The sequence below is a fragment of the Phasianus colchicus genome, chromosome 16, assembly GCF_987193195.1.
Source record: "Phasianus colchicus chromosome 16, bPhaCol1.hap1.1, whole genome shotgun sequence".
In the NCBI taxonomy this organism is placed as follows: Eukaryota; Metazoa; Chordata; class Aves; order Galliformes; family Phasianidae; genus Phasianus; species Phasianus colchicus.
Genome location: NC_143451.1, coordinates 1,906,792 through 1,933,235, shown reverse-complemented (window position 1 = coordinate 1,933,235; position 26,444 = coordinate 1,906,792). Strand labels below are relative to the sequence as shown.

At 51.5% G+C, this 26,444-nt stretch overlaps 2 protein-coding genes across 2 annotated transcripts; both read right to left on the bottom strand.

Annotated features, from left to right (window-relative positions):
- Window positions 1-10,924: 10,924 nt before the first annotated feature.
- On the bottom strand, window positions 10,925-18,134 carry LOC149915719 (uncharacterized). Its single transcript, XM_090151786.1, has 7 exons — window positions 14,838-18,134; window positions 14,084-14,161; window positions 13,683-13,742; window positions 12,857-12,928; window positions 12,581-12,640; window positions 12,400-12,489; window positions 10,925-11,160 (listed from the first exon to the last, which is right to left on the bottom strand). The coding sequence occupies exons 1-7, from the start codon at window positions 14,947-14,949 to the stop codon at window positions 10,925-10,927; spliced, it is 708 nt and encodes a 235-aa protein (XP_090007912.1). The 5' UTR covers window positions 14,950-18,134.
- A 2,001-nt stretch (window positions 18,135-20,135) lies between these two features.
- Window positions 20,136-24,241, bottom strand: LOC149915718 (uncharacterized). The gene is made up of 7 exons (XM_090151785.1): window positions 24,049-24,241; window positions 23,295-23,372; window positions 22,894-22,953; window positions 22,068-22,139; window positions 21,792-21,851; window positions 21,611-21,700; window positions 20,136-20,371 (listed from the first exon to the last, which is right to left on the bottom strand). Exons 1-7 carry the CDS (start codon window positions 24,158-24,160, stop codon window positions 20,136-20,138), a joined length of 708 nt encoding a protein of 235 aa, XP_090007911.1. The 5' UTR covers window positions 24,161-24,241.
- Between the last annotated feature and the right edge of the window lie 2,203 nt (window positions 24,242-26,444).

Here is a 26,444-nt window from a genome sequence, read left to right as displayed (position 1 = left end):
GTTGTCAATTACTCTTGCAGGTTTCCAGCAGAGCTCCTTGCTTGAGCAAGCTGACCTCCTGCATTTCTCACCAGTGATTTCATCTTTACAATGTCTTTCTGAATTAGGCTACAGATAACAGAAGAATGTGATTTCTTGAGGCGCACAGTGTTACTCTATGTTTTCTGTTAGACTTTTTCCTGGTAACTTCAAATCTCTCTTTGTTGCAGATCCCTAAATGAGGACAGCTCTACCTCTCAGGCACGTTTTTCTTTCAGCATGAATCACACCACAGACTCACAGAACCAAAGACTCACAGAATGGTTAGGTTGGAAGGGACCTTAAAAATCACTGAGCTCCAACCCTCTGCCATGGGCTGGCTGCCCCCCCAGCTCAGGCTGCCCAGGGCTTCATGCATGGCCCTGTGCACCTCCAGGGGTGGGGTAGCAGTGTCAGGGCCTCATTGCCCTCCGGATGCAGAACTACTCCCTTACATTTAACCTAAATCTACCCTTTCAGTTTAAAACTGCTCCCCTTGTCCTCTCACTATCAGACTGTGTAAGAGGTAAGTCCCTCTCCTGTTCATCAGCTCCCTTTAAGTCCTGGAAGGCCGCAATGAGGTCTCCCTGCAGCCTTCTCCTGTCCATGCTGCACAGCCCCGGCTCCTCAGCCCGTCTCCATAGCAGAGGTGCTCCAACCTCCGAGCATCTTCATTGCCTCCCCTGCCCCGCTCCAACAGCTCCCACCCTTCCCGTGCTGGGCCCCAGGCCTGGACGCAGCACTGCAGCTGGGGGCTCCGAGGGCAGAGCAGAGGGGGACAATCCCCTCCCTGCCCGCTGCCCCCCTCTGCTGACGCAGCCCGGGATGCAGTCGGCCTTCGGGGCTGCGAGCGCACACTGCTGCCTCACGTCCAGCTCTTGGTCCACCAGAACGCCCACGTCCCTCTCCGCAGGGCTGCTCTCTGTGAGCTCTTCTCCCAGCCTGCACACAGCTGGCATTGCCCCGACCCAAGTACAACACCCTGCACTGGGCCTTGCTCAACCTTGTCAAGTTCACATGGGTCCATCCTGCCCAGGTTCACATGGACCATCTTGCTCAGGTCCCTCAGGATGGTGTCCCTTCCTTTTGTTGTGCCAACTGCACCACTCAGCTTGGTGTCCTCAGCAAACTGTTGAGGGTGCACTTGATCCCACTGTCTGCATCATCAATAAAGATGTTCCAAGACAGACCCCTGGGGGACATCACTTGCGACTGCCTCCATCTGGACATACAGCCACTGACCACAATCCTCTCATTGCAACCATTCAACTATTTCTTTATCTACCAAATAGTTCAACCATCAAATCCATCTATTTTCAATTTTGAGATAAAAATGTGTTGCTTTGTTATTTACAAAACTCTGTTTGTATAAAATACAAGATACGATAGATAAATACTCTATATCCTTGCAGGCCCAGTGGCTGATCACAGATAGGGATGAGAAGGTGACCCACCTCATTTAAGGATCCAGGTGTGGTTGATGTTTTCAGGAAAAGAAATGAGGAATGCTCATTTTCTAAGTGGCTGCCTGACTTATTGGCAAACTCCCATCTGGCCAGAACTTGTTTGTGAGAGGTCAGCAGCTATTCCCCTTGAGTCTGAGAAAATATTGTTTTAAATACTTAAGATTGGCTTTCAGGCTATACATTTTTGTTAACAGTTATTCTATTCATGAGGAGTTGCTCAAATAAGACTTTTCAATTGCTTATGTGGGAGGAAGCATTTGGCAACCGGACAGAGAACAAACATTTTCTTTTGAGATGCTTCATCCCGAAATGCAGTTGTTTTGTCACACATTTCTTTCAAGGCTGAGAAGTTTTTGGCAGCAAAAACTGCAGAGTTTGCACAAGACAGGGGTTTCCAGCATGGCGCGTCAGATGAGCCTAATGAGACAGATCCTTGGCAGCCGTGAATGAGTCCAAATCCATTGACAACAGCAAGCCTGATTTACACTCGCAGAAGATAGAGCTCAATATTTTGTAAGCTTGGCGTTTGCCATCACAGCTCCAAATACAGCTTAATGGCTCATGCCTTTGTTCTGCCTAAATAATGTGTACAATGCCATTGTCCTGATGTGTGGTAATTGTATGTTATACCATTACAACAGTTTTTCTTGGCTTCTGCTTTCGCCTTATCTTTTGATTGGAAGTAATCCTGCATTTGCATGTAATTTTCCTTTACAACTCTTGATTTAAAATTAGTTTTTATCTGTCTGTTCCTTTTGGTTGTTGGACCTAAGAACCAAAAACTGTCCCTAGTACTTTCTTGACTCGAGTTTGTTAATGGTTCTGGTGCTCAAAGGACATGCAGTAGTTTAAGCCTTTCAGCATAGTTGGTGTAAGTGCAGCAGTATCATCAGAAATGCAAAATCTGCACTCAATTGCATACAAACCAAGCTCTCTGAAGTCGTGAAGTAAAATATTTCCCTACCTAGTAAATGAGTCATTAATATTTACAGTTGTGTCATACTGGATATAAGAATTCGTGACTACATTTGTTCATTTTGACCTGATAGACAGAGGCCTAAAAACAGTTCTTAATGCACTTGACATCCTCACCCACGTGCACTGACATACATACATGCAAAATTAGGAATTTCCCATGCAAGCAATTTTTCATATTGCAAGCAAATGCATGATTTGGCAAGGCATATTTGTGCTCTGATAGAAGCACACAAATCACAGAATCACAGAATCACAGAATGGTCTGGGTTGGAAAAGACCTCAAGGATCATGAAACTCTAACCCCCCTGCCATATGCAGGGCCAACAACCTCCCCATTTAATACCAGCCCAGGCTGCCCAGGACTCCATCCAACTGGCCTTGAACACCTCCAGGGATGGGGAATCCACAGCCTCTCTGGGCAGCTGTTCCAGCACCTCACCACTCTCTTGGTAAAGAACTTCCCCCTGACAGCCAACCTAAATCTTCCCTCTTTCAACTTCAAACCATTTCCCTCATCCTGCAGTTACCTACCCTTTCAAAGAGTTGATTCCCCTCCTGTTTGTAGGCTCCCTTTAGGTACTGAAGGCTGCAATGAGGTCACCCTGCAGCCTTCTTTTCTCCAGGCTGAACAAGCCCAGCTCCCTCAGCCTGTCTTTGCAGGGGAGGTGCTCCAGCCCTCTGATCATCTCTGTGGCTCCTCTGGACCCTCTCCAACAGCTCCCTGTCTTTCTTGTGCTGGGGGCTCCAGACCTGGACACAGTACTGCAGATGGAGCCTCAGAAGGGCAGAGTAGAAGGGGACAATCACCTCCTTGTCCCTGCTGGCCATCCCTCTTCTGATGGAGGTGTCTGTAAACAATTTGAAAGGGATGGACATGAATGACACGTGGAGATGTTTTGTGTGAGCAGTAAGAGGTGTGGGTGTGAGCTGCACAGGCACAGTCCTCCCATGTTCCTCCTTGGAAATGTGTGCTTAGGAGGTGGATCCTGTGGACTATTCTGTCTTCCTGAAAAGGCATATCTCCCATTGCGATAGCTGTTCCTTGGCAGCAAGGTAGGAATCAGGCTCTCAGCATTAAAGCAGGATTTTAAAAAAATCTATTTTTCATATTTATTAAAATTCCGCAGTGAGTAGGCTCTCTGGAGAGTCATTAAATGATGAGTTCTCTATGCAAAATTAAATTTAACTAATCTCCTCATAAAACTCTCCATACAGAGCTTCCCAAAATGTTTACCAGTGCAATAGACCATTAAAGAGACTGTTTTAAGTCATTTGCCTCCAGACAAAATAGGCATTTTGTAACATTTTGATTTCTGCCATCTAACAAATGAAGTGCTACAAATCTAAACTTAATATCTGGCATCTCCATTATTTTTCTTTGCCTTACATCCTTCCTAGAGGTTCACCATGACACAAAAAGACAAATTGTTGTAATATTTCCCACACATAGGGAAAAAATTGTTGTTTCCTCCATGTTTGTCTGTTCAGGATGACTTACTGTAAGTTGCCTTTTTTTTTTTTTTTTTTTTTCCCCTAGGAATGCTTAGTTTCTAAAAAGGATGATCTGCCATTGGAGGATAAGTCATTGGAGCTGAGAACTGTTCTGTAGCACATGAGAAGTGTGGACTTCTGGACAGAACCCAGTGGCTGTAGATGGACCTTGTCCTTGACATACAAGTGTTTAACAGTCTTGACCTTGTTTATATACACTGACGTTCTTAAGCCTGATTTTCTTTGCAGTTTTTGTTGCATTTGGGGTTATTTTAAATGAGAACCTGCTGGTGTCTTCAGTATAAACTCTTCCCCATCATCGCAGAGAATATTTTAAATGATGTAATTGAGAACTGTGCCTGCCAGTCCTCTCCAGACTAAGCACACTGGCAGCTCACCATTACTTACTCATAACTAAAGTACTCCAGCTTTCTGTCTCCAGCTGCTATGTCTGCAGTTTGCAGCAAAAGCCACTGCAGTCTCTGACCTACATCTGTCTTTTGCACTGAGATGCAAACTCAGCCTATGCTCTCCTGGATGATGAGCCTGACCACATTGGCATCTGCATGGGCTCCAGCACTCTGGTTATGCTATATCCACCTCTATGCTCTTCCTAAGTTCAGATGTAAAGGCAAACTGCGAACAGCAAATGAACAAATTGCTGGGCTTGGCACGCCTGAATCTACTTGCACACCCACTCCTCAGCTGTACACCCTAAAAGACACTGGTCATGGCCACTTCTCCCCCATCTGCCTGAACATGGATGTTCAGTGGTTTTCCAAGCACTCAGGTATTCTCAGGCTCATCCAAATTCTTGCACCTCCAGACTTAAGTCCTCATTTTGCACAGGACTCGTGCTAGTCCCAGCAGTGGAGAACAAAGGCTCCTCCCTGCCACAAAGCCCATCTCCTGCAGACCAGCCACAGAGCACCAGGACACACTTCTGCTTGCAGATCTCCTGGCTCTGCTCTCAACACCTGTACATGCAGCAGGCCCAGCAAATACTGCAGCACTAGGGCAGAGCTGAGAGCAGACTCTCCAGGAGTCCCCATGAAGGACATCCTAACAGTGTGGCAAGATCTAAACTAAACTTATGCTACTGCAGAAGGGCTGCTTGCATCTACAAAGTAAGGGGGAAGGGTTATTGCCAAGTGACAAGGACACTGCCCTGCTGCTCCTCCTCCTGAGACGGATGGTGGCAGAAGGAGCACCAAAAATGCACCATGATGGACAAGAAACCTTTAAGTACTTTGATTTCATATTACATTAGAACTAGTCTTGATCTTTCTCTTCAGCTTTCTGCCTGTCCAGAAAGTCTCAGCTCTTAAATGCCGCCAGGATAAATGCTAAAAAGATCCTCTCTCACTAACTTGCAGTGGTCCTGAAGCCGGTACTAGAAATCATTCAATGCCAGGTTCAGAGCAGCTACATCAGTATTTAATGACTTCAGCAAAATCTAAGCCTCCTTAATGAAACATTCTCATGCTTACTCATACCAATGTCATCTCTCAGCAATCTTTCAATTCAAAATGCATTACTTGTCTCTGTACTTTAGATTTTGCTGGACTGTACACCACCAATGTATAATCAGGGCTTAAGAAGCCAGTTTGCCAAAAAGTGACTTTATATAAACAGAGCCAATGTTTGCATGTCTCAGTATCTGGTACATGCTCAGCTGCACTAAAAGTGGGTTCTGAATAAATGTAGGAAGGTGATAGCAAGAACAGCAGCTACTGAGTCATGCAGGACTAATTGTGTTTGCATAAAATCTACCTGATTGACTTCCTAATGACATATTCCTCTAGTTTCCACTGATTGTATCTGCTTCTGCATTTGAATCATAATATGCACCCTCAGCACCCACGTTTAGAAATATTTTGATACCACCTGTATGACCAGATATGCATATGGCATAGCTCTCAGGTAGGGTGGATTCTGCAGATTTGCTTTGTATCTGGTGTGGCCAAAACTCCCTGAGAATACCACAGGCACAGTTCGCACCATAGACCAAGGAGGGTTCCTGTTCACTGTTCTGGCTGTGTCCAACCTTTGCAGTATCAGAGAGCTCCTCTTCTCTTTGCCTCAGAGCCAGAGCCTTTAAGGAGAGTAAATAAAAATGAAGAGGAAAAGAAATCCCTTCAAAGCTCCATTTGGAGGATCTCAACCGTGGTGACTGGCTCTTGGCAGACATTGAGATAGTGCAGGAAAGAATTACATTAGAGTCACAGTCTATCTTATAGATAAAGGAGAGGAACACTACACTTTGTATTGCAAAGGTATAATGAGTAGAAGAAAATACATCTGGGATGAAACTAACTGGAACTATGGAGTTTCCTTTATTCAAGATTCAATTGAACTTTATTTATTGAGCTTTATAAATAGATTATGGTACTGTACTCATATCCTGTTTTTTAAAAAAATAAAGCCCTGTCACTGCCAGCATCTGTAAAGTAGTCCTTGCTTACATAGGAAATGTCTCAGCAGAATACTAATAAAATAATGCAGTAAAGCATTTGGAGACATATTCTTCATATGAATAGTTGGGATTATTTTCATATTATGTGATAGAAAAACATAAGCAAGTAACACAGTCGCTGTCATTTGTTTTCCCTTTACTCACAGTGGTAAAAATTCACTAGTACAGGAATCTCAGGGAAAGTCACACCCTCCCCAAGAAAGGAAAAGTGAAGGTGTTAGAGTTTGCAAAACTTCCTATTATTCCTGGTTTATTAAGTAGATTAAGAGCTGAAGATCATTCAGTGCATCACAGTAGAGCACCAAATTTTATATTTCTACATGTAAGATTTGACCTTTGCTGTTTGATGTGAGTATAGGATGCCCCATCCCTGGAGGCGTTCAAGGCCAGGGTGGCTCTGGGCAGCCTGGTCTGCTGGTTGGCAACCGTGCACATAGCAGGGGGTTGAAACCTGATGATCATTGTGGTCTTTTTCAACCCAGGACATTCTATGATTCTATAGGACCAAGCTCTCCTCTACCAGTAAGGTGTACAACTCCACTGACTCCAGTTGGGTTATCCCTCCTGAGCGCCGGCCATAGAAATCAGGAAAGATAATCACTGGAATTCCCACTGCGTACTTCCAGTTCTGGGCTAATGACAACTGATCTTGTCGTCATCTCATTAGCTGTACTTAAAGTGAATGCTTCCACTTACTTCCTTCTTGGGTTTTTCCAGCTTTGAGAAATCTCCCGTGTATCTCAGTCAATATCATCATGGCTACAAAATCTCTCTGAAGTGTAGCAGTGCCTTTGCTCAGCATTGTGACTCCACCAGGTCACTGAGACTTTAGAAAACTGCATAGAGCAAATATTATTTACTAACCAATGTTGTCTTTGAGAAATCTGCTACAGGAGCTTGGTTGGATGGTTGATTGGGATCTTTGCTTCAGCACTGTTTGGGAAGTACTGTGAGTGAAGAATCATAGAAAAAAAAAAAAAAAAAGATATGCAGAGCATCACTCCTTGCTTTCAAAAACACTATTTACCAACCCATTAGGCTGTCAAGACAGCATCCAGATTTTACTGCAGCCCTTTCAGATTTTTATACATATGTCTCAATGCAGAGAAACACAAGCTGAATACATAGCAGAAATTACAAGGCACATTTGCAGCAGTCTTTATTCCATTTGAAAATTCTTCAGTTATTCTGTTTTTGTTTGCATTCTTCAAACAGGATTTGGCAAAATAAACGCAATCAGAGATCAGATCAACACTCCATTTAAATGCACTGCTTTCATTTATTTGATGGTATGTATTGCCAGGCTGGTGCTCGTGGTCTTCACACACTGCTGCCAAATCTTGAACTTCACATCTTAGTACTGATCTTTATGTCTTCTGCACTTGATTAGGAATCCCCAAGCAGAAAATGCTCTGATCTCAAGCTGCACAAGTCTCTCCTCGCCAGGAGGCTGACTGTGGTCACTTCTCCCTCTGCTCACCATGGGCGCTTCTCTCAGGAAAGACTGACTCCTTTGCTATGTATTCAAACTCACTTTGTAGATCAGAATCTCATTCACACTCCTGGAATACAGATTGAAGCAGTCCTTTGGGTCTGAATAGCAGTGAATCACACAGTCCACATTGCATGGCCTAGAGTAGCAGCAATAGCCCACATCTCCCAGGAGACAGTGCTGAGCACTGAGTGATGACTCTGTGCTGCTGTTTCAGAGCTGACCAAATCCAGTGAGAAAAAGTGTATAAACACAGCCACTCACCCAACTCACAACGGTGCTGCAGTCAGCTCTCAGCACCACTGAGCAGGTGGGCTTACCTGGAATATAAAATCCTCCTGAACAAGCAACTGGTCAGCCTTCCCTAGATGAATGTTGTGGAGACTCTAATAGCAGAAAAACAGAACTCAAATGACAAGAAGACATAGCCTTCCACACCTGTGCTTAAGATGTCAGAGCGGTGGTACAGCACTGAGAAGAAACCATGTCACAACTCAGGAAAAATTTCCCTCGAGAGACAGGTGTGTAAGTGAGGCTGCTTTCCTCCAGTTTTTTCTGGGATCACAAGTTCACTGCACGGCATGCCCCAAAGGGGATCACAAAATAACACAGAATCATAGAATTGCAGGGGTAGAAAGGGATCTCAAGAGATCATTGAGTCCAACCACCCTGCTAAAGCACGTTCTCTTCAATAGCAGCAGGTCCCTCTCCACAGAGCTCTTCCGCAGCCCCTCTTCCCCCAGTCCGTACATATAGCCGGCGTTGTCCTGCCCCAGCTGCAGAATCCTTCCCGGCTCCGGCCTTCCTGTGAGCACGGGGAAGGCACAGGAGGCGGCTGCTGCAGGTGCCGCAGGCCGCAACCCTGCGTCTGCTCAGCTGTGGGGAGCCGACCCCAAAGTGCGCTCTCTCAGGCAGTCTCTCAGCACTCCAGCTGCACTCACTGCCCTCACTGTCCAGCTGGACAGCACTGCTGTCGCCTGCTCTCCGGAAGGCATCAACAATTACCCTGTGCAGTTTCTCTGTACCGTTGCATTTGCTGCAGCCTCACGGTACAGCTTCATTGTACCGCCAGCCTCTGCTGCCATGTTGGTTCTCCTGGATGTGCTCAGTGCTGGAAGGCCCTTCCTTGCAAGTGCTGGAGGCCTCCTTCCCTGCCTCCCTGTGTGCCCTCATTCAGGGCATAGCTCTGAAGAGGAGCTCAAGGACGCCTCTTCACGTACCAAGCCTCCCCAGCATTCCCTGCTCTGCTGGGAGCTTGGGTGACCGTCCAGTTAGACAAGCAAGCTGAGGCTGGGCCCAAGGAGGCCCTCCCTGGCGTGCGGCTCTCCGACTGCTTCCCTTGCACCAAGTGCTGGCCCCAGCCCTATGCTAGAACCCAATGGCAATGGTCACAGCAGCAGCTTTGGAATAGGATGTTTTTATTGGTGTCAAAGATGGAATTTTCAATGAACCTGAGCCCTCAGCACCGGTAACAGGGGCACTGGATGGCTCAGGAGAATCCTAAGGGCTGTTGGTATCAACGGAATTCTGAGATGTTGTCCGTGGGAGAGCTGCTGGGACATGTGGGCTGAAGGGAGGGGTCCGTGCTGATTCTGCTGCACAGCTGGGCAAATTCTTCTTCAAAGGCCCAGGAGAATGGGGTGGAGGAGTTGTTTCCTTGGTCGAGTGCATCCTCCTTTCCAGCCTCCCCCAGCTCCGCTCCGCCTTTGCCTCCATTCCGATCGCTCTCCCAGTCGCTGTCAGGATGAGCTTGTCCTGCAGCTGCCCGTTCTCTCTTGCGTGCCCTGTGGGAATGAGTTTCAGAAAGCACTGCTCACTGATAGGAAGCGAGGGGATGCTTGAAAGGCCTTGCAACATAAATCCTGGCAGTGTACTGCCAGCAGCTGATTTGGCCATCAGGATCCTGTCACCACAAACACTTTGTAGCCAAATGCAGCGATACAGTGCCTTGGGGAAAAGTCAACTCACCGATATTTTTTCCATAGCATCCATAGCATAGGAATACAGGCCAGCGTCAGCACGGACAGCAGCACGGCTGGGACCACAGCAATCACTAGCATGTGGCGCTTTTTTAGCTCTTTGCCAACGGCAGCCTTCGTGATTTTCCCAGCATCCACCCCTGGAAGAACCCAGACAGTGCCGCAGGTTACTGTCATCTGCAATGCAGATGATCTCCCAGTGCGCTCCATGGAGCCGAGAGATTTCCTTTTTCATCAGCGGGTACCTCCGTCTCTGGTGTATAAGCACCAGAGGACAAGAAGGGTTGCTTCCACTTCCCGTTGGGTAGGGAGAGGCTGCACCGGCACTGCCCATCCATTCCTCTGGGCTGAGGGCCGGGGCTCTGCCCTGGGGGCTGGGCTTTGTCCGTGGGGAGCGCTGCAGAGCAGAAACCCTCACACTTTCCCCAGCACGCATGTCCTGAGCTCTCCCCCAGGACATCCCCCAGGCCGAAGGTCGGCCTCCAGCCAGCACAAGGCACAGCTGGAGCCAGCCCAGTGGAGAAACACTCCTGCAGGCTCCTTCCACGCAGGGCTCATCGCCCTCGGGCTCCTTTGTAGCATGTGCTCTGCAGTAACACGCTCAGGTTTGGCTGCTGGCCTGGTGTGCAAGGGCAGGCAGGAAGAGCCTGGTGGCACACAGTGATTCTGGTTGGTGACACCGGATGACCATGGGACTGAAATTACCTGGCAAACCAGCTGCTTCTTCTGCCTGAGGTTTTTGGTCAGAGACTGGCTGTGTGTCACTGCTGCCCTTCTGCAGCGGCTCCTTCTGCACAGTCTCCTGGTCAGTCGCTTTAGTCCCGCCACGCTCAGCCTTCCCTATTTTCATCACGGGTTTCCTTAGGACAGGGGATGACCACCAGGTGTAATGCCCTCTTCTAGATGTATCCTTTCCTCTTTTTGGACCTGAACAGAACGCATGAAGTTACATCTCCTGTGCCGAGGACACGGCAAGGCCCTCCCTGGGGGCACTTCTGCAGCCCAGGACCCATGAAAAGTTTCCCTACGCAACGGCATCACTGTGGAGCACAGTGCAGCATACCAGGGGATGGTGCAAGGGAAGGGCAGACACGCGCAGGACTCCGCTCTCACACCTGCCGAGAGACCTGGCCGACATTTGGCCTGTGGGCTGGCAGCTCTCAAAGGAACTAAAAAGCCATGGCATACCCGTGTGATCTGCCAGAGTTTCGGTCCTGGGACTCAGAGGGGAAGCTGGATGACCTTCACTTCCAGTCACACCTGCAAGCAAGCACAGGACAGAGCGACTCTACTTAGACGTTCTGCCCATCAGAATGACAGAGCATGCAGCTAAAACAGGAGATGCCTTCATGACGCTGTTCTCTCCCTTCCACACAGGAGCAGCCTGGAAACAGATCCTGGGTGCCCACGTGGGGAACCACAATTGTACAAATCTAACACTGTGTGGAGCTACCCAGAGGAACTGGGTCCCCCTGGAGCTCAGGCCAGCTCTAAACTCAACTGCACCATGGCTGCCAGCTCTGCAGAAGGCACTGGGAGCAGCTGAGGGCTGAAGTGGCCGGCAAAGACAGCTTTGCAAGGCACGGCACTTCACGTACATCACTCAGCCTGACCCACAACCTCCCTTCCCTTCTGCAAAGCCGCTATGAAGTCACAATTCATTTGGAAAGAAAACTAAAACCAGAATGCTCCTCCCTTTCGGCGACCTATCCATGAGAAGGAACAGAAGGATCCCTCAATGCCAGTGCCCCATCTGTGTGGGCCAGTGAATCCCCCCGGGCCTCGGTTCACAGGAGGGATCCCACTCTAGGCTTCTGTTATGCCTTGTGCCTCATGGGACAAGTCCCTGGGAACTGGGTGCAGTGGGAGTTGTACAACATGCAGCCACAGCCACAGAGCTCTGTGAGTGACCTTTAACTGCGTGACCAGTTGCTTGCGTGTTCTCTGTTTCTTTCCGAGAGATGGGCAGCGCGAGACTGCTGCCTTCCTCATCTGCACAGGCTCTCCATCTGCCTCTTTCGAAAGAAGGCAGGAGCATGGCATTGTAAGTAACTGCTCCTCATCAGGAAGATGGTATCTTCAGGAGGCACTACTTCTGAAGATACAGCAAGAAAATTTTGAAACAAAGTCTGGGCTTTTTGCGGTGCGCCTCGTCACCAGTCTGAAAGTGTCATTCATTGAAAAAAAAAAAAAAATGCTACACGCTTTCCAGTTCTGTTGCATGGACAGCAAAACCTGGCCTGCTGGGAGACTGGCACGTTGCAGGTGAGTTTGTTGTTCACAGTGCACGCTGTGCGCTTTTGACAAGCTGCAAGATGATGCTAAATGCCTTCTTTCAGAGGGAATGGGAAAAAACTGCAGCCGGTTCAGACGCAGGAGCAGCACCACAGCAAGGCTCTGATCCATCCCTTCCTGCTGTGCATGCTACAGTTTGCCCACGAATATACATAGAACCTCAGCTTCCCAAGTCTTTTGGTGAACAGATGGAAATATACGCACCAGGGACTGCCTTCTCCAAATCCTCCTTCATTTCCTTCAGGACAGGGGAATATTTTCCTGTCTTCAGTTCCTCATTCCATCTCTCAGGACCTTCACGGAAAGTTTCAAGATAAATTTCAGGCAAACCGATTTCTGATGTGAGTGCTCTTTCTGGTGAAGTCAATGAAGGCAGACTACCCACCTCTGGGATGCCAGCGGGACGCCAGTCGAGGATCTGGCAGTGCCCTCTGTGGAGGCACGTCTGCAACCAAAGAACCACAAGAACTTTCCATCATACACTGCAATCTACATATTACAACTGCATAACGGCATCACTGAGGGGCAGGTGGTATCGGGGAATCACGCAATGGCAGGGCACGCAAAGGCACGTCTGGATTCTCATGCCTTCAGACGTGCCTGGCTGACATTAGAGCTTTGAGCTGGCAGCTCTCAAAGGAAGTAAAAAGCCATGACATACCCATGCGATCCGCCAGACCGTCTGCCCTGGAACCCAGCTGGGAAGCTGGATCCCATTCTCCACCGTTCACATCTGTAAAGACACACAGGACACAGCAGTTGTTGTCAAACCTGTCCACATACTTCTTCAGATGGGAGTGACAGGGGACTACTTTACAACCCTCTTCTCTCTCTTCAAGGCAGGAGCACCTTGAAAACAATTGCTGGGTGCCTGCAGTGGCGCCGTGCTATTAAAACATAACCATGTGTGGAACTGCCCAGGGAAAGGGAATGGGGATGGGAAGGGGAAGACCTATTTCCTTCCAGTGACTGAACTGTGGGATTGCCCTGAGTCTCTTCGAACAGCTTGAGCCGAGGCTTCGACAAGCCACTGCCTACGGACACAGCTGTCATCAAGGGCAGATGAGAAACGTTCCCATTGCACGTGGCCACCTCTCTCTTCCTTAGTAACCTACAGTGACTACAAGGGGCACTACAAGGTAGTGACACGCGAGCCAGATGCAGGACAAAAGGTCCCAGGTTGCAGAGGGGCCAGGTGACCTGCTGGCTGGCATTCAGCAGCTTTCAAAATGCTTTCTCCAGGCCATGGGCAAGAGCCCTCAGAGGCCTCACGGAACAATATTCAGCCCCCCTTGAGGCTTTCTTACGGGGAGACCTCTGAGTCAGAGAGACAAAGGCAGCACCGGGAGCACGCAGCACCCAAGAATCAGTGGACACCATGCATTTCAACCAGCATTTTCACGCTGGCCAGTGAAGAGCTGAAAGCTTGCTGAGCTATCTCCACCAAGTATGAACAAATATCAAGGAAATGAAGACAGGGGACTTACCTCTGGACTCCACCCCAGGCTCAGGGAGCAGATTCCACTCTGCCAGTTGACCTTGAGGGCCTGCAGGGACAAGTGAGATCAGACACAAGTGAGCAGAGCAGAGCTTCCTCTGCATGTCGGGCCCTTCTTTTTCCTCAGTGAGCTGCAGGGTGGGGTGGCGGGTCAGGGAACGACATGGCCCAGATAAGAAGGTCTGGCTTCTCTCAGCTGAAGAGAGGCAGGGGTAACCTTCCCACTGAAATGTGGCAGCTCTCCCAGTAAGAAAATACTCATGACTGATCTGTGCAAGACCTCCAAGCTACAAGCAGGTTAGGAAGACCTTGAGAGGACCTGAAATAAAATTGTATGCTAGTGGGGCACAGATTTTTCTGCCTTCACGAAAACAGGCACTCAGAACCTACCTCTGGGTTGATCCCAAGGCACAAAACCTGGATTCAGGCCACCAGCAGAATTGGTCGATTCACCACCAATGTCAGCATCTAGAATCAAGAAGAAGTGATTAGAGAAGTTCCCATTGCTGGGGATGTTGTGGTCTTCTTCTCCCTTAGAAACTGGAGCTGGGTCAGGTAGTGGGGCGGGAGAAAGACTCAGGTCACGATTTCACGGTTGCAGAGCGGCCGGGAGGACCTCTTGGCTGCCACCTGGCAGCTTGCCTAATGCGCTCTCCATGCCACGTGCAACAACCCTTACGGACCGCATGGAAGAAGCAGCAGCCCCTCGGGACTTGCTTACTGGGATGCCTCTGGTGTACACAAAGGAAGGTCACGCCGAAGCACCGGAGGAAAACACACCTGTGTCTTCCTCTGGGCTGTGGCTCGGGGCTCTGTGTTGGGAACTGGGATTCGTCTATGGGGAGCACCACGAGGCTGGAGCAGAAATGCTCAGGCTTTTCCCAGCACACATCTTCAGAGCCCTCCCCCAGGACATCACCCAGGATGAAGGCTGTGCTCCAGCCAGCAAGCGGCAGAGCCGTGGCCCGGCACGGCTGGAGCCAGCCCTGGGGAACAGCACTGCCACGGGCTCTTGCTTGGCTCCTGCAGTGCTGCCCGTCACCCTTTGCCTAACGTCCACCATGGAAGGTAGCCCCAGGGAGGGGTGGTGTAGGGCCATGGCGACGGCCCAACTTCAGTTTTGGCCCCGTCTCTGCCCACTCACCTGCTGCCTGTGCTCGAAGCGGAGCAGCACAAACCTCGCAGGAACGCAGGGCCATCAGTAGGAGGAGCACGACAAGGCGGGCAGGGGCCGTGGCCCCCCACACTCGTGCCATGCTGCCACCACCACCGCTGCAGCCACAGCAAGTGATGCAGGTGGGGCAGGCACGGAGCTATGCCTGTGTCATGGGACAGCATCACAGCTGGGCCTTGTGACATCACAGCTCTGCGCATTGTGACCTCACGGCCCCGTGAAGCCGGGTGGAACCTCGGGTGGAGGCTCCCCGCCCCTCTCCTGATGCGCTGCACCAGGGCTGCTGGGGCCGGTGCTTACATCATAGAAACACGGAATCATGGAACGGCTGGGGTAGGAAGGGACGTCAAAGAGCTTTTACCTCCAACCCCGCTGCCGTGGGCAGGGATACCACCCGCTGAGTCAGCCTGCCCAGAGCTCCCTCTAGCCTGGCCTTGAACGCGTCCAGGGACAGGGCACCCACAACTTTGCTTGGCAAACTTTTATAGTGCCTCGACAACCCCGAGAGGGAATGCTTTCCAGCTCGGAGTGCCCATGACACCTCGGGCCACCGAGGACGAGATGTGATATTGAAACGTGGTCTGGATCCAGGACGCTATTGCACAGGTTACCCACGCATGTGAAACGTGCTGCAGTTCAGCAAGCCATGCGGATAAAGCCTCTCTAGTACAAAGGATGAATGCTGAAATACAAACACAGAGAGGTAGACCCTCTCACAAACCTGCCAAGTCTAGTGTCATGTGCTTCCATTTTTATCAACAGATCTGCAGTTTCACCTATTTTCTTTCAGTTTTCCAGTACCTTGCCTAAGGACATCCCCTTGCCTACACCAGGCGTTTTTCCCATTGTTAGTGTGCTTCCATACCTGAACTTAGTAGTGGCAATGTAAGACTCGCCGGTTTGCACCTCCCGTCCGCAAAGTCCCAGTGAGCTCACCCACTGCTGGCAGCTGGACGTCTGGTGGCAAGAGGGTCTGACGGCCATCACCTACGGGGTCCCACCTGGGTCTCTGGAAACTGCGGCAGCAGCTGCCCTCCTGCCACCTTGCGTTGGAGGAATCACGCTGCTGCCACCTCCAACATAGTCTGGTTCAAGCCCCGACTTCTGCTTTCCACAGATCAGATTGACTGTCCTTCATCCTCATTTATTTGCAGGTCTTGAGATTTACAGCTCAAGCTGAGCGTCTCCTCGGAGGAACCTCGTTACTTTCAATCCCGTAGTTTTTACGTGTTGCCATGACCCCGTCCGCACACATTTCCAACTCTAATTGTCCTTTCTGACCAATCTAATTTTCTGGGCCCGGCTTCTCTCCCTCCTTCGTTCATCCATTCATCCAGTTCTAGGCGGTGCTTCTTGGGCGGCATCTAGCAATGAGGGGAAAGCTACATTTCTGCACAGCCTAATGCCTCATTTACTTTAGTCAGTAGTGCTACATCTCTTCCTTCAGTATCTGCGCAGGATTGCCCTGTCCCAGGTGCAGAATCCCGTGGTTGCTTGCTGTTTATCTTGCTCCACAGCTTCTGCTCTGAGCAGTTTTTCTTGTATTCCCACAGTTCCTCTTGTTAAATTTCCTATGTTTGGTGATTGCCCTCTAGTTTGACCAGATCTCTGTGCAAGGCCTCTACTCTTGGGGCTGCGTGAGCCACGCAGGTTGTGACCGTTGCTGCTGCACGTGCTGTTCCCGGCAGCCTGAGGGAAGCCCTGACAATGTGTGATCTCCTGAAGGAAAATCCCGGAGCTGACAGCTCATGCCAGCTCCCAGAAGAGTGACCACCCTCTCTCTCAGTGAAGAACCTTTTCCTAATATCCATTCTGAATTTCCCCCATTGATGCTTCATGCAGTTCCCTCAGGTCCCATCGCTGGTCACCAGAGAGAAGCGGTCAGTGTCTTCTTCCCTATTTCCCTTTGTGAGGAAGCTGTAGACCACCCTGAGATTAGCTCTTGATATCACAGAATCACAGAATTGCAGGGCTTGGAAGGGACCTCAAGAGATCATTGAGTCCAACCCCCCTGCTAAAGCAGGTTCCCTACAGTAGGTCGCACAGGTAGGCATCCAGGCACATCTTGGATATCTCCATAGAAGGAGACTCCAGAACCTGTCTGGGCAACCTGTTCCAGTTCTCCGTCACCCTTACCGTAAAAAGTTCTTCCACACGCTTGTATGGAACTTCCTATGTTCAAGTTTTGGGCCTCCGCTCCTCGTCCTACTGCGACACACCACCGAGAAGAGCCTGGCCTCATCCACTTGCCTCCCAGCTCCCTTTAGGTATTAATCAACATGAATCAGACGTCCCCTCCCCAGTCTTCTTTTGCCCAGGCTGAACAGACCCAGCTTGGTCAGCCTTTCCTCATCAGGGATGTGCTCCAGGTCCTTCATCATCTTTGTGGCCCTCTGCCAGACTCCTTCTAGGAGATCCCTGCCTTTTTTGATCTGGGGAGCCCAGAACTGGACACGGTATTCTAGATGTGGCCTCAGCTGAGCAGAGCAGAGCAGAGCAGAGCAGAGGGAGCGGATCACCTCCCTTGGCCTGCTGGTCACGCTCTTTTTGATGTGCCCCAGGATACCATTGGCCTTCTTGGCCCAAGGGCACGCTGCTGGCTCAGGGCCAGCCTGCTGTCCACCAGAACCCCCAGGTCCTTCTCTGCAGATATCCTGTTCTCTAAGCAGAACAAACCAAGTGACCTCACACGTATTGCCCTCTAGACTTCCACCATCTTTGATGCCCTCCTCTGGGCACTCCCTCCCCCAACTTTTCAGTCTTTGCTATATTGTGGCACCCAAAACTGCACACGGGAGTTGAGCTGAGGCCGCCCAGCACAGGGCAGAGCAAGATAATTTCTTCTCTTGATCAGCCAGCAGTGCCGTGCCTTTTGCCCAACAGGATGCAGTCGGCCTGTATTACCGCCTGCTTGACCAGGGCGTGCAGTTGACCCACGTTCAACCTGTCACCAACCAGAAGCCCCAGGTCCCTTTCCACAGAGCTCTTCCGCAGCCCCTCTTCCCCCAGTCCGTACATATAGCCGGCGTTGTCCTGCCCCAGCTGCAGAATCCTTCCCGGCTCCGGCCTTCCTGTGAGCACGGGGAAGGCACAGGAGGCGGCTGCTGCAGGTGCCGCAGGCCGCAACCCTGCGTCTGCTCAGCTGTGGGGAGCCGACCCCAAAGTGCGCTCTCTCAGGCAGTCTCTCAGCACTCCAGCTGCACTCACTGCCCTCACTGTCCAGCTGGACAGCACTGCTGTCGCCTGCTCTCCGGAAGGCATCAACAATTACCCTGTGCAGTTTCTCTGTACAGTTGCATTTGCTGCAGCCTCACGGTACAGCTTCATTGTACCGCCAGCCTCTGCTGCCATGTTGGTTCTCCTGGATGTGCTCAGTGCTGGAAGGCCCTTCCTTGCAAGTGCTGGAGGCCTCCTTCCCTGCCTCCCTGTGTGCCCTCATTCAGGGCATAGCTCTGAAGAGGAGCTCAAGGACGCCTCTTCACGTACCAAGCCTCCCCAGCATTCCCTGCTCTGCTGGGAGCTTGGGTGACCGTCCAGTTAGACAAGCAAGCTGAGGCTGGGCCCAAGCTTGGGTCCCTGGCGTGCGGCTCTCCGACTGCTTCCCTTGCACCAAGTGCTGGCCCCAGCCCTATGCTAGAACCCAATGGCAATGGTCACAGCAGCAGCTTTGGAATAGGATGTTTTTATTGGTGTCAAAGATGGAATTTTCAATGAACCTGAGCCCTCAGCACCGGTAACAGGGGCACTGGATGGCTCAGGAGAATCCTAAGGGCTGTTGGTATCAACGGAATTCTGAGATGTTGTCCGTGGGAGAGCTGCTGGGACATGTGGGCTGAAGGGAGGGGTCCGTGCTGATTCTGCTGCACAGCTGGGCAAATTCTTCTTCAAAGGCCCAGGAGAATGGGGTGGAGGAGTTGTTTCCTTGGTCGAGTGCATCCTCCTTTCCAGCCTCCCCCAGCTCCGCTCCGCCTTTGCCTCCATTCCGATCGCTCTCCCAGTCGCTGTCAGGATGAGCTTGTCCTGCAGCTGCCCGTTCTCTCTTGCGTGCCCTGTGGGAATGAGTTTCAGAAAGCACTGCTCACTGATAGGAAGCGAGGGGATGCTTGAAAGGCCTTGCAACATAAATCCTGGCAGTGTACTGCCAGCAGCTGATTTGGCCATCAGGATCCTGTCACCACAAACACTTTGTAGCCAAATGCAGCGATACAGTGCCTTGGGGAAAAGTCAACTCACCGATATTTTTTCCATAGCATCCATAGCATAGGAATACAGGCCAGCGTCAGCACGGACAGCAGCACGGCTGGGACCACAGCAATCACTAGCATGTGGCGCTTTTTTAGCTCTTTGCCAACGGCAGCCTTCGTGATTTTCCCAGCATCCACCCCTGGAAGAACCCAGACAGTGCCGCAGGTTACTGTCATCTGCAATGCAGATGATCTCCCAGTGCGCTCCATGGAGCCGAGAGATTTCCTTTTTCATCAGCGGGTACCTCCATCTCTGGTGTATAAGCACCAGAGGACAAGAAGGGTTGCTTCCACTTCCCGTTGGGTAGGGAGAGGCTGCACCGGCACTGCCCATCCATTCCTCTGGGCTGAGGGCCGGGGCTCTGCCCTGGGGGCTGGGCTTTGTCCGTGGGGAGCGCTGCAGAGCAGAAACCCTCACACTTTCCCCAGCACGCATGTCCTGAGCTCTCCCCCAGGACATCCCCCAGGCCGAAGGTCGGCCTCCAGCCAGCACAAGGCACAGCTGGAGCCAGCCCAGTGGAGAAACACTCCTGCAGGCTCCTTCCACGCAGGGCTCATCGCCCTCGGGCTCCTTTGTAGCATGTGCTCTGCAGTAACACGCTCAGGTTTGGCTGCTGGCCTGGTGTGCAAGGGCAGGCAGGAAGAGCCTGGTGGTACACAGTGATTCTGGTTGGTGACACCGGATGACCATGGGACTGAAATTACCTGGCAAACCAGCTGCTTCTTCTGCCTGAGGTTTTTGGTCAGAGACTGGCTGTGTGTCACTGCTGCCCTTCTGCAGCGGCTCCTTCTGCACAGTCTCCTGGTCAGTCGCTTTAGTCCCGCCACGCTCAGCCTTCCCTATTTTCATCACGGGTTTCCTTAGGACAGGGGATGACCACCAGGTGTAATGCCCTCTTCTAGATGTATCCTTTCCTCTTTTTGGACCTGAACAGAACGCATGAAGTTACATCTCCTGTGCCGAGGACACGGCAAGGCCCTCCCTGGGGGCACTTCTGCAGCCCAGGACCCATGAAAAGTTTCCCTACGCAACGGCATCACTGTGGAGCACAGTGCAGCATACCAGGGGATGGTGCAAGGGAAGGGCAGACACGCGCAGGACTCCGCTCTCACACCTGCCGAGAGACCTGGCCGACATTTGGCCTGTGGGCTGGCAGCTCTCAAAGGAACTAAAAAGCCATGGCATACCCGTGTGATCTGCCAGAGTTTCGGTCCTGGGACTCAGAGGGGAAGCTGGATGACCTTCACTTCCAGTCACACCTGCAAGCAAGCACAGGACAGAGCGACTCTACTTAGACGTTCTGCCCATCAGAATGACAGAGCATGCAGCTAAAACAGGAGATGCCTTCATGACGCTGTTCTCTCCCTTCCACACAGGAGCAGCCTGGAAACAGATCCTGGGTGCCCACGTGGGGAACCACAATTGTACAAATCTAACACTGTGTGGAGCTACCCAGAGGAACTGGGTCCCCCTGGAGCTCAGGCCAGCTCTAAACTCAACTGCACCATGGCTGCCAGCTCTGCAGAAGGCACTGGGAGCAGCTGAGGGCTGAAGTGGCCGGCAAAGACAGCTTTGCAAGGCACGGCACTTCACGTACATCACTCAGCCTGACCCACAACCTCCCTTCCCTTCTGCAAAGCCGCTATGAAGTCACAATTCATTTGGAAAGAAAACTAAAACCAGAATGCTCCTCCCTTTCGGCGACCTATCCATGAGAAGGAACAGAAGGATCCCTCAATGCCAGTGCCCCATCTGTGTGGGCCAGTGAATCCCCCCGGGCCTCGGTTCACAGGAGGGATCCCACTCTAGGCTTCTGTTATGCCTTGTGCCTCATGGGACAAGTCCCTGGGAACTGGGTGCAGTGGGAGTTGTACAACATGCAGCCACAGCCACAGAGCTCTGTGAGTGACCTTTAACTGCGTGACCAGTTGCTTGCGTGTTCTCTGTTTCTTTCCGAGAGATGGGCAGCGCGAGACTGCTGCCTTCCTCATCTGCACAGGCTCTCCATCTGCCTCTTTCGAAAGAAGGCAGGAGCATGGCATTGTAAGTAACTGCTCCTCATCAGGAAGATGGTATCTTCAGGAGGCACTACTTCTGAAGATACAGCAAGAAAATTTTGAAACAAAGTCTGGGCTTTTTGCGGTGCGCCTCGTCACCAGTCTGAAAGTGTCATTCATTGAAAAAAAAAAAAAAATGCTACACGCTTTCCAGTTCTGTTGCATGGACAGCAAAACCTGGCCTGCTGGGAGACTGGCACGTTGCAGGTGAGTTTGTTGTTCACAGTGCACGCTGTGCGCTTTTGACAAGCTGCAAGATGATGCTAAATGCCTTCTTTCAGAGGGAATGGGAAAAAACTGCAGCCGGTTCAGACGCAGGAGCAGCACCACAGCAAGGCTCTGATCCATCCCTTCCTGCTGTGCATGCTACAGTTTGCCCACGAATATACATAGAACCTCAGCTTCCCAAGTCTTTTGGTGAACAGATGGAAATATACGCACCAGGGACTGCCTTCTCCAAATCCTCCTTCATTTCCTTCAGGACAGGGGAATATTTTCCTGTCTTCAGTTCCTCATTCCATCTCTCAGGACCTTCACGGAAAGTTTCAAGATAAATTTCAGGCAAACCGATTTCTGATGTGAGTGCTCTTTCTGGTGAAGTCAATGAAGGCAGACTACCCACCTCTGGGATGCCAGCGGGACGCCAGTCGAGGATCTGGCAGTGCCCTCTGTGGAGGCACGTCTGCAACCAAAGAACCACAAGAACTTTCCATCATACACTGCAATCTACATATTACAACTGCATAACGGCATCACTGAGGGGCAGGTGGTATCGGGGAATCACGCAATGGCAGGGCACGCAAAGGCACGTCTGGATTCTCATGCCTTCAGACGTGCCTGGCTGACATTAGAGCTTTGAGCTGGCAGCTCTCAAAGGAAGTAAAAAGCCATGACATACCCATGCGATCCGCCAGACCGTCTGCCCTGGAACCCAGCTGGGAAGCTGGATCCCATTCTCCACCGTTCACATCTGTAAAGACACACAGGACACAGCAGTTGTTGTCAAACCTGTCCACATACTTCTTCAGATGGGAGTGACAGGGGACTACTTTACAACCCTCTTCTCTCTCTTCAAGGCAGGAGCACCTTGAAAACAATTGCTGGGTGCCTGCAGTGGCGCCGTGCTATTAAAACATAACCATGTGTGGAACTGCCCAGGGAAAGGGAATGGGGATGGGAAGGGGAAGACCTATTTCCTTCCAGTGACTGAACTGTGGGATTGCCCTGAGTCTCTTCGAACAGCTTGAGCCGAGGCTTCGACAAGCCACTGCCTACGGACACAGCTGTCATCAAGGGCAGATGAGAAACGTTCCCATTGCACGTGGCCACCTCTCTCTTCCTTAGTAACCTACAGTGACTACAAGGGGCACTACAAGGTAGTGACACGCGAGCCAGATGCAGGACAAAAGGTCCCAAGTTGCAGAGGGGCCAGGTGACCTGCTGGCTGGCATTCAGCAGCTTTCAAAATGCTTTCTCCAGGCCATGGGCAAGAGCCCTCAGAGGCCTCACGGAACAATATTCAGCCCCCCTTGAGGCTTTCTTACGGGGAGACCTCTGAGTCAGAGAGACAAAGGCAGCACCGGGAGCACGCAGCACCCAAGAATCAGTGGACACCATGCATTTCAACCAGCATTTTCACGCTGGCCAGTGAAGAGCTGAAAGCTTGCTGAGCTATCTCTACCAAGTATGAACAAATATCAAGGAAATGAAGACAGGGGACTTACCTCTGGACTCCACCCCAGGCTCAGGGAGCAGATTCCACTCTGCCAGTTGACCTTGAGGGCCTGCAGGGACAAGTGAGATCAGACACAAGTGAGCAGAGCAGAGCTTCCTCTGCATGTCGGGCCCTTCTTTTTCCTCAGTGAGCTGCAGGGTGGGGTGGCGGGGCAGGGAACGACATGGCCCAGATAAGAAGGTCTGGCTTCTCTCAGCTGAAGAGAGGCAGGGGTAACCTTCCCACTGAAATGTGGCAGCTCTCCCAGTAAGAAAATACTCATGACTGATCTGTGCAAGACCTCCAAGCTACAAGCAGGTTAGGAAGACCTTGAGAGGACCTGAAATAAAATTGTATGCTAGTGGGGCACAGATTTTTCTGCCTTCACGAAAACAGGCACTCAGAACCTACCTCTGGGTTGATCCCAAGGCACAAAACCTGGATTCAGGCCACCAGCAGAATTGGTCGATTCACCACCAATCTCAGCATCTAGAATCAAGAAGAAGTGATTAGAGAAGTTCCCATTGCTGGGGATGTTGTGGTCTTCTTCTCCCTTAGAAACTGGAGCTGGGTCAGGTAGTGGGGCGGGAGAAAGACTCAGGTCACGATTTCACGGTTGCAGAGCGGCCGGGAGGACCTCTTGGCTGCCACCTGGCAGCTTGCCTAATGCGCTCTCCATGCCACGTGCAACAACCCTTACGGACCGCATGGAAGAAGCAGCAGCCCCTCGGGACTTGCTTACTGGGATGCCTCTGGTGTACACAAAGGAAGGTCACGCCGAAGCACCGGAGGAAAACACACCTGTGTCTTCCTCTGGGCTGTGGCTCGGGGCTCTGTGTTGGGAACTGGGATTCGTCTATGGGGAGCACCACGAGGCTGGAGCAGAAATGCTCAGGCTTTTCCCAGCACACATCTTCAGAGCCCTCCCCCAGGACATCACCCAGGATGAAGGCTGTGCTCCAGCCAGCAAGCGGCAGAGCCGTGGCCCGGCACGGCTGGAGCCAGCCCTGGGGAACAGCGCTGCCACGGGCTCTTGCTTGGCTCCTGCGGTGCTGCCCGTCACCCTTTGCCTAACGTCCACCATGGAAGGTAGCCCCAGGGAGGGGTGGTGTAGGGCCGTGGCGACGGCCCAACTTCAGTTTTGGCCCCGTCTCTGCCCACTCACCTGCTGCCTGTGCTCGAAGCGGAGCAGCACAAACCTCGCAGGAACGCAGGGCCATCAGTAGGAGGAGCACGACAAGGCGGGCAGGGGCCGTGGCCCCCCACACTCGTGCCATGCTGCCACCACCACCGCTGCAGCCACAGCAAGTGATGCAGGTGGGGCAGGCACGGAGCTATGCCTGTGTCATGGGACAGCATCACAGCTGGGCCTTGTGACATCACAGCTCTGCGCATTGTGACCTCACGGCCCCGTGAAGCCGGGTGGAACCTCGGGTGGAGGCTCCCCACCCCTCTCCTGATGCGCTGCACCAGGGCTGCTGGGGCCGGTGCTTACATCATAGAAACACGGAATCATGGAACGGCTGGGGTAGGAAGGGACGTCAAAGAGCTTTTACCTCCAACCCCGCTGCCGTGGGCAGGGATACCACCCGCTGAGTCAGCCTGCCCAGAGCTCCCTCTAGCCTGGCCTTGAACGCGTCCAGGGACAGGGCACCCACAACTTTGCTTGGCAAACTTTTATAGTGCCTCGACAACCCCGAGAGGGAATGCTTTCCAGCTCGGAGTGCCCATGACACCTCGGGCCACCGAGGACGAGATGTGATATTGAAACGTGGTCTGGATCCAGGACGCTATTGCACAGGTTACCCACGCATGTGAAACGTGCTGCAGTTCAGCAAGCCATGCGGATAAAGCCTCTCTAGTACAAAGGATGAATGCTGAAATACAAACACAGAGAGGTAGACCCTCTCACAAACCTGCCAAGTCTAGTGTCATGTGCTTCCATTTTTATCAACAGATCTGCAGTTTCACCTATTTTCTTTCAGTTTTCCAGTACCTTGCCTAAGGACATCCCCTTGCCTACACCAGGCGTTTTTCCCATTGTTAGTGTGCTTCCATACCTGAACTTAGTAGTGGCAATGTAAGACTCGCCGGTTTGCACCTCCCGTCCGCAAAGTCCCAGTGAGCTCACCCACTGCTGGCAGCTGGACGTCTGGTGGCAAGAGGGTCTGACGGCCATCACCTACGGGGTCCCACCTGGGTCTCTGGAAACTGCGGCAGCAGCTGCCCTCCTGCCACCTTGCGTTGGAGGAATCACGCTGCTGCCACCTCCAACATAGTCTGGTTCAAGCCCCGACTTCTGCTTTCCACAGATCAGATTGACTGTCCTTCATCCTCATTTATTTGCAGGTCTTGAGATTTACAGCTCAAGCTGAGCGTCTCCTCGGAGGAACCTCGTTACTTTCAATCCCGTAGTTTTTACGTGTTGCCATGACCCCGTCCGCACACATTTCCAACTCTAATTGTCCTTTCTGACCAATCTAATTTTCTGGGCCCGGCTTCTCTCCCTCCTTCGTTCATCCATTCATCCAGTTCTAGGCGGTGCTTCTTGGGCGGCATCTAGCAATGAGGGGAAAGCTACATTTCTGCACAGCCTAATGCCTCATTTACTTTAGTCAGTAGTGCTACATCTCTTCCTTCAGTATCTGCGCAGGATTGCCCTGTCCCAGGTGCAGAATCCCGTGGTTGCTTGCTGTTTATCTTGCTCCACAGCTTCTGCTCTGAGCAGTTTTTCTTGTATTCCCACAGTTCCTCTTGTTAAATTTCCTATGTTTGGTGATTGCCCTCTAGTTTGACCAGATCTCTGTGCAAGGCCTCTACTCTTGGGGCTGCGTGAGCCACGCAGGTTGTGACCGTTGCTGCTGCACGTGCTGTTCCCGGCAGCCTGAGGGAAGCCCTGACAATGTGTGATCTCCTGAAGGAAAATCCCGGAGCTGACAGCTCATGCCAGCTCCCAGAAGAGTGACCACCCTCTCTCTCAGTGAAGAACCTTTTCCTAATATCCATTCTGAATTTCCCCCATTGATGCTTCATGCAGTTCCCTCAGGTCCCATCGCTGGTCACCAGAGAGAAGCGGTCAGTGTCTTCTTCCCTATTTCCCTTTGTGAGGAAGCTGTAGACCACCCTGAGATTAGCTCTTGATATCACAGAATCACAGAATTGCAGGGCTTGGAAGGGACCTCAAGAGATCATTGAGTCCAACCCCCCTGCTAAAGCAGGTTCCCTACAGTAGGTCGCACAGGTAGGCATCCAGGCACATCTTGGATATCTCCATAGAAGGAGACTCCAGAACCTGTCTGGGCAACCTGTTCCAGTTCTCCGTCACCCTTACCGTAAAAAGTTCTTCCACACGCTTGTATGGAACTTCCTATGTTCAAGTTTTGGGCCTCCGCTCCTCGTCCTACTGCGACACACCACCGAGAAGAGCCTGGCCTCATCCACTTGCCTCCCAGCTCCCTTTAGGTATTAATCAACATGAATCAGACGTCCCCTCCCCAGTCTTCTTTTGCCCAGGCTGAACAGACCCAGCTTGGTCAGCCTTTCCTCATCAGGGATGTGCTC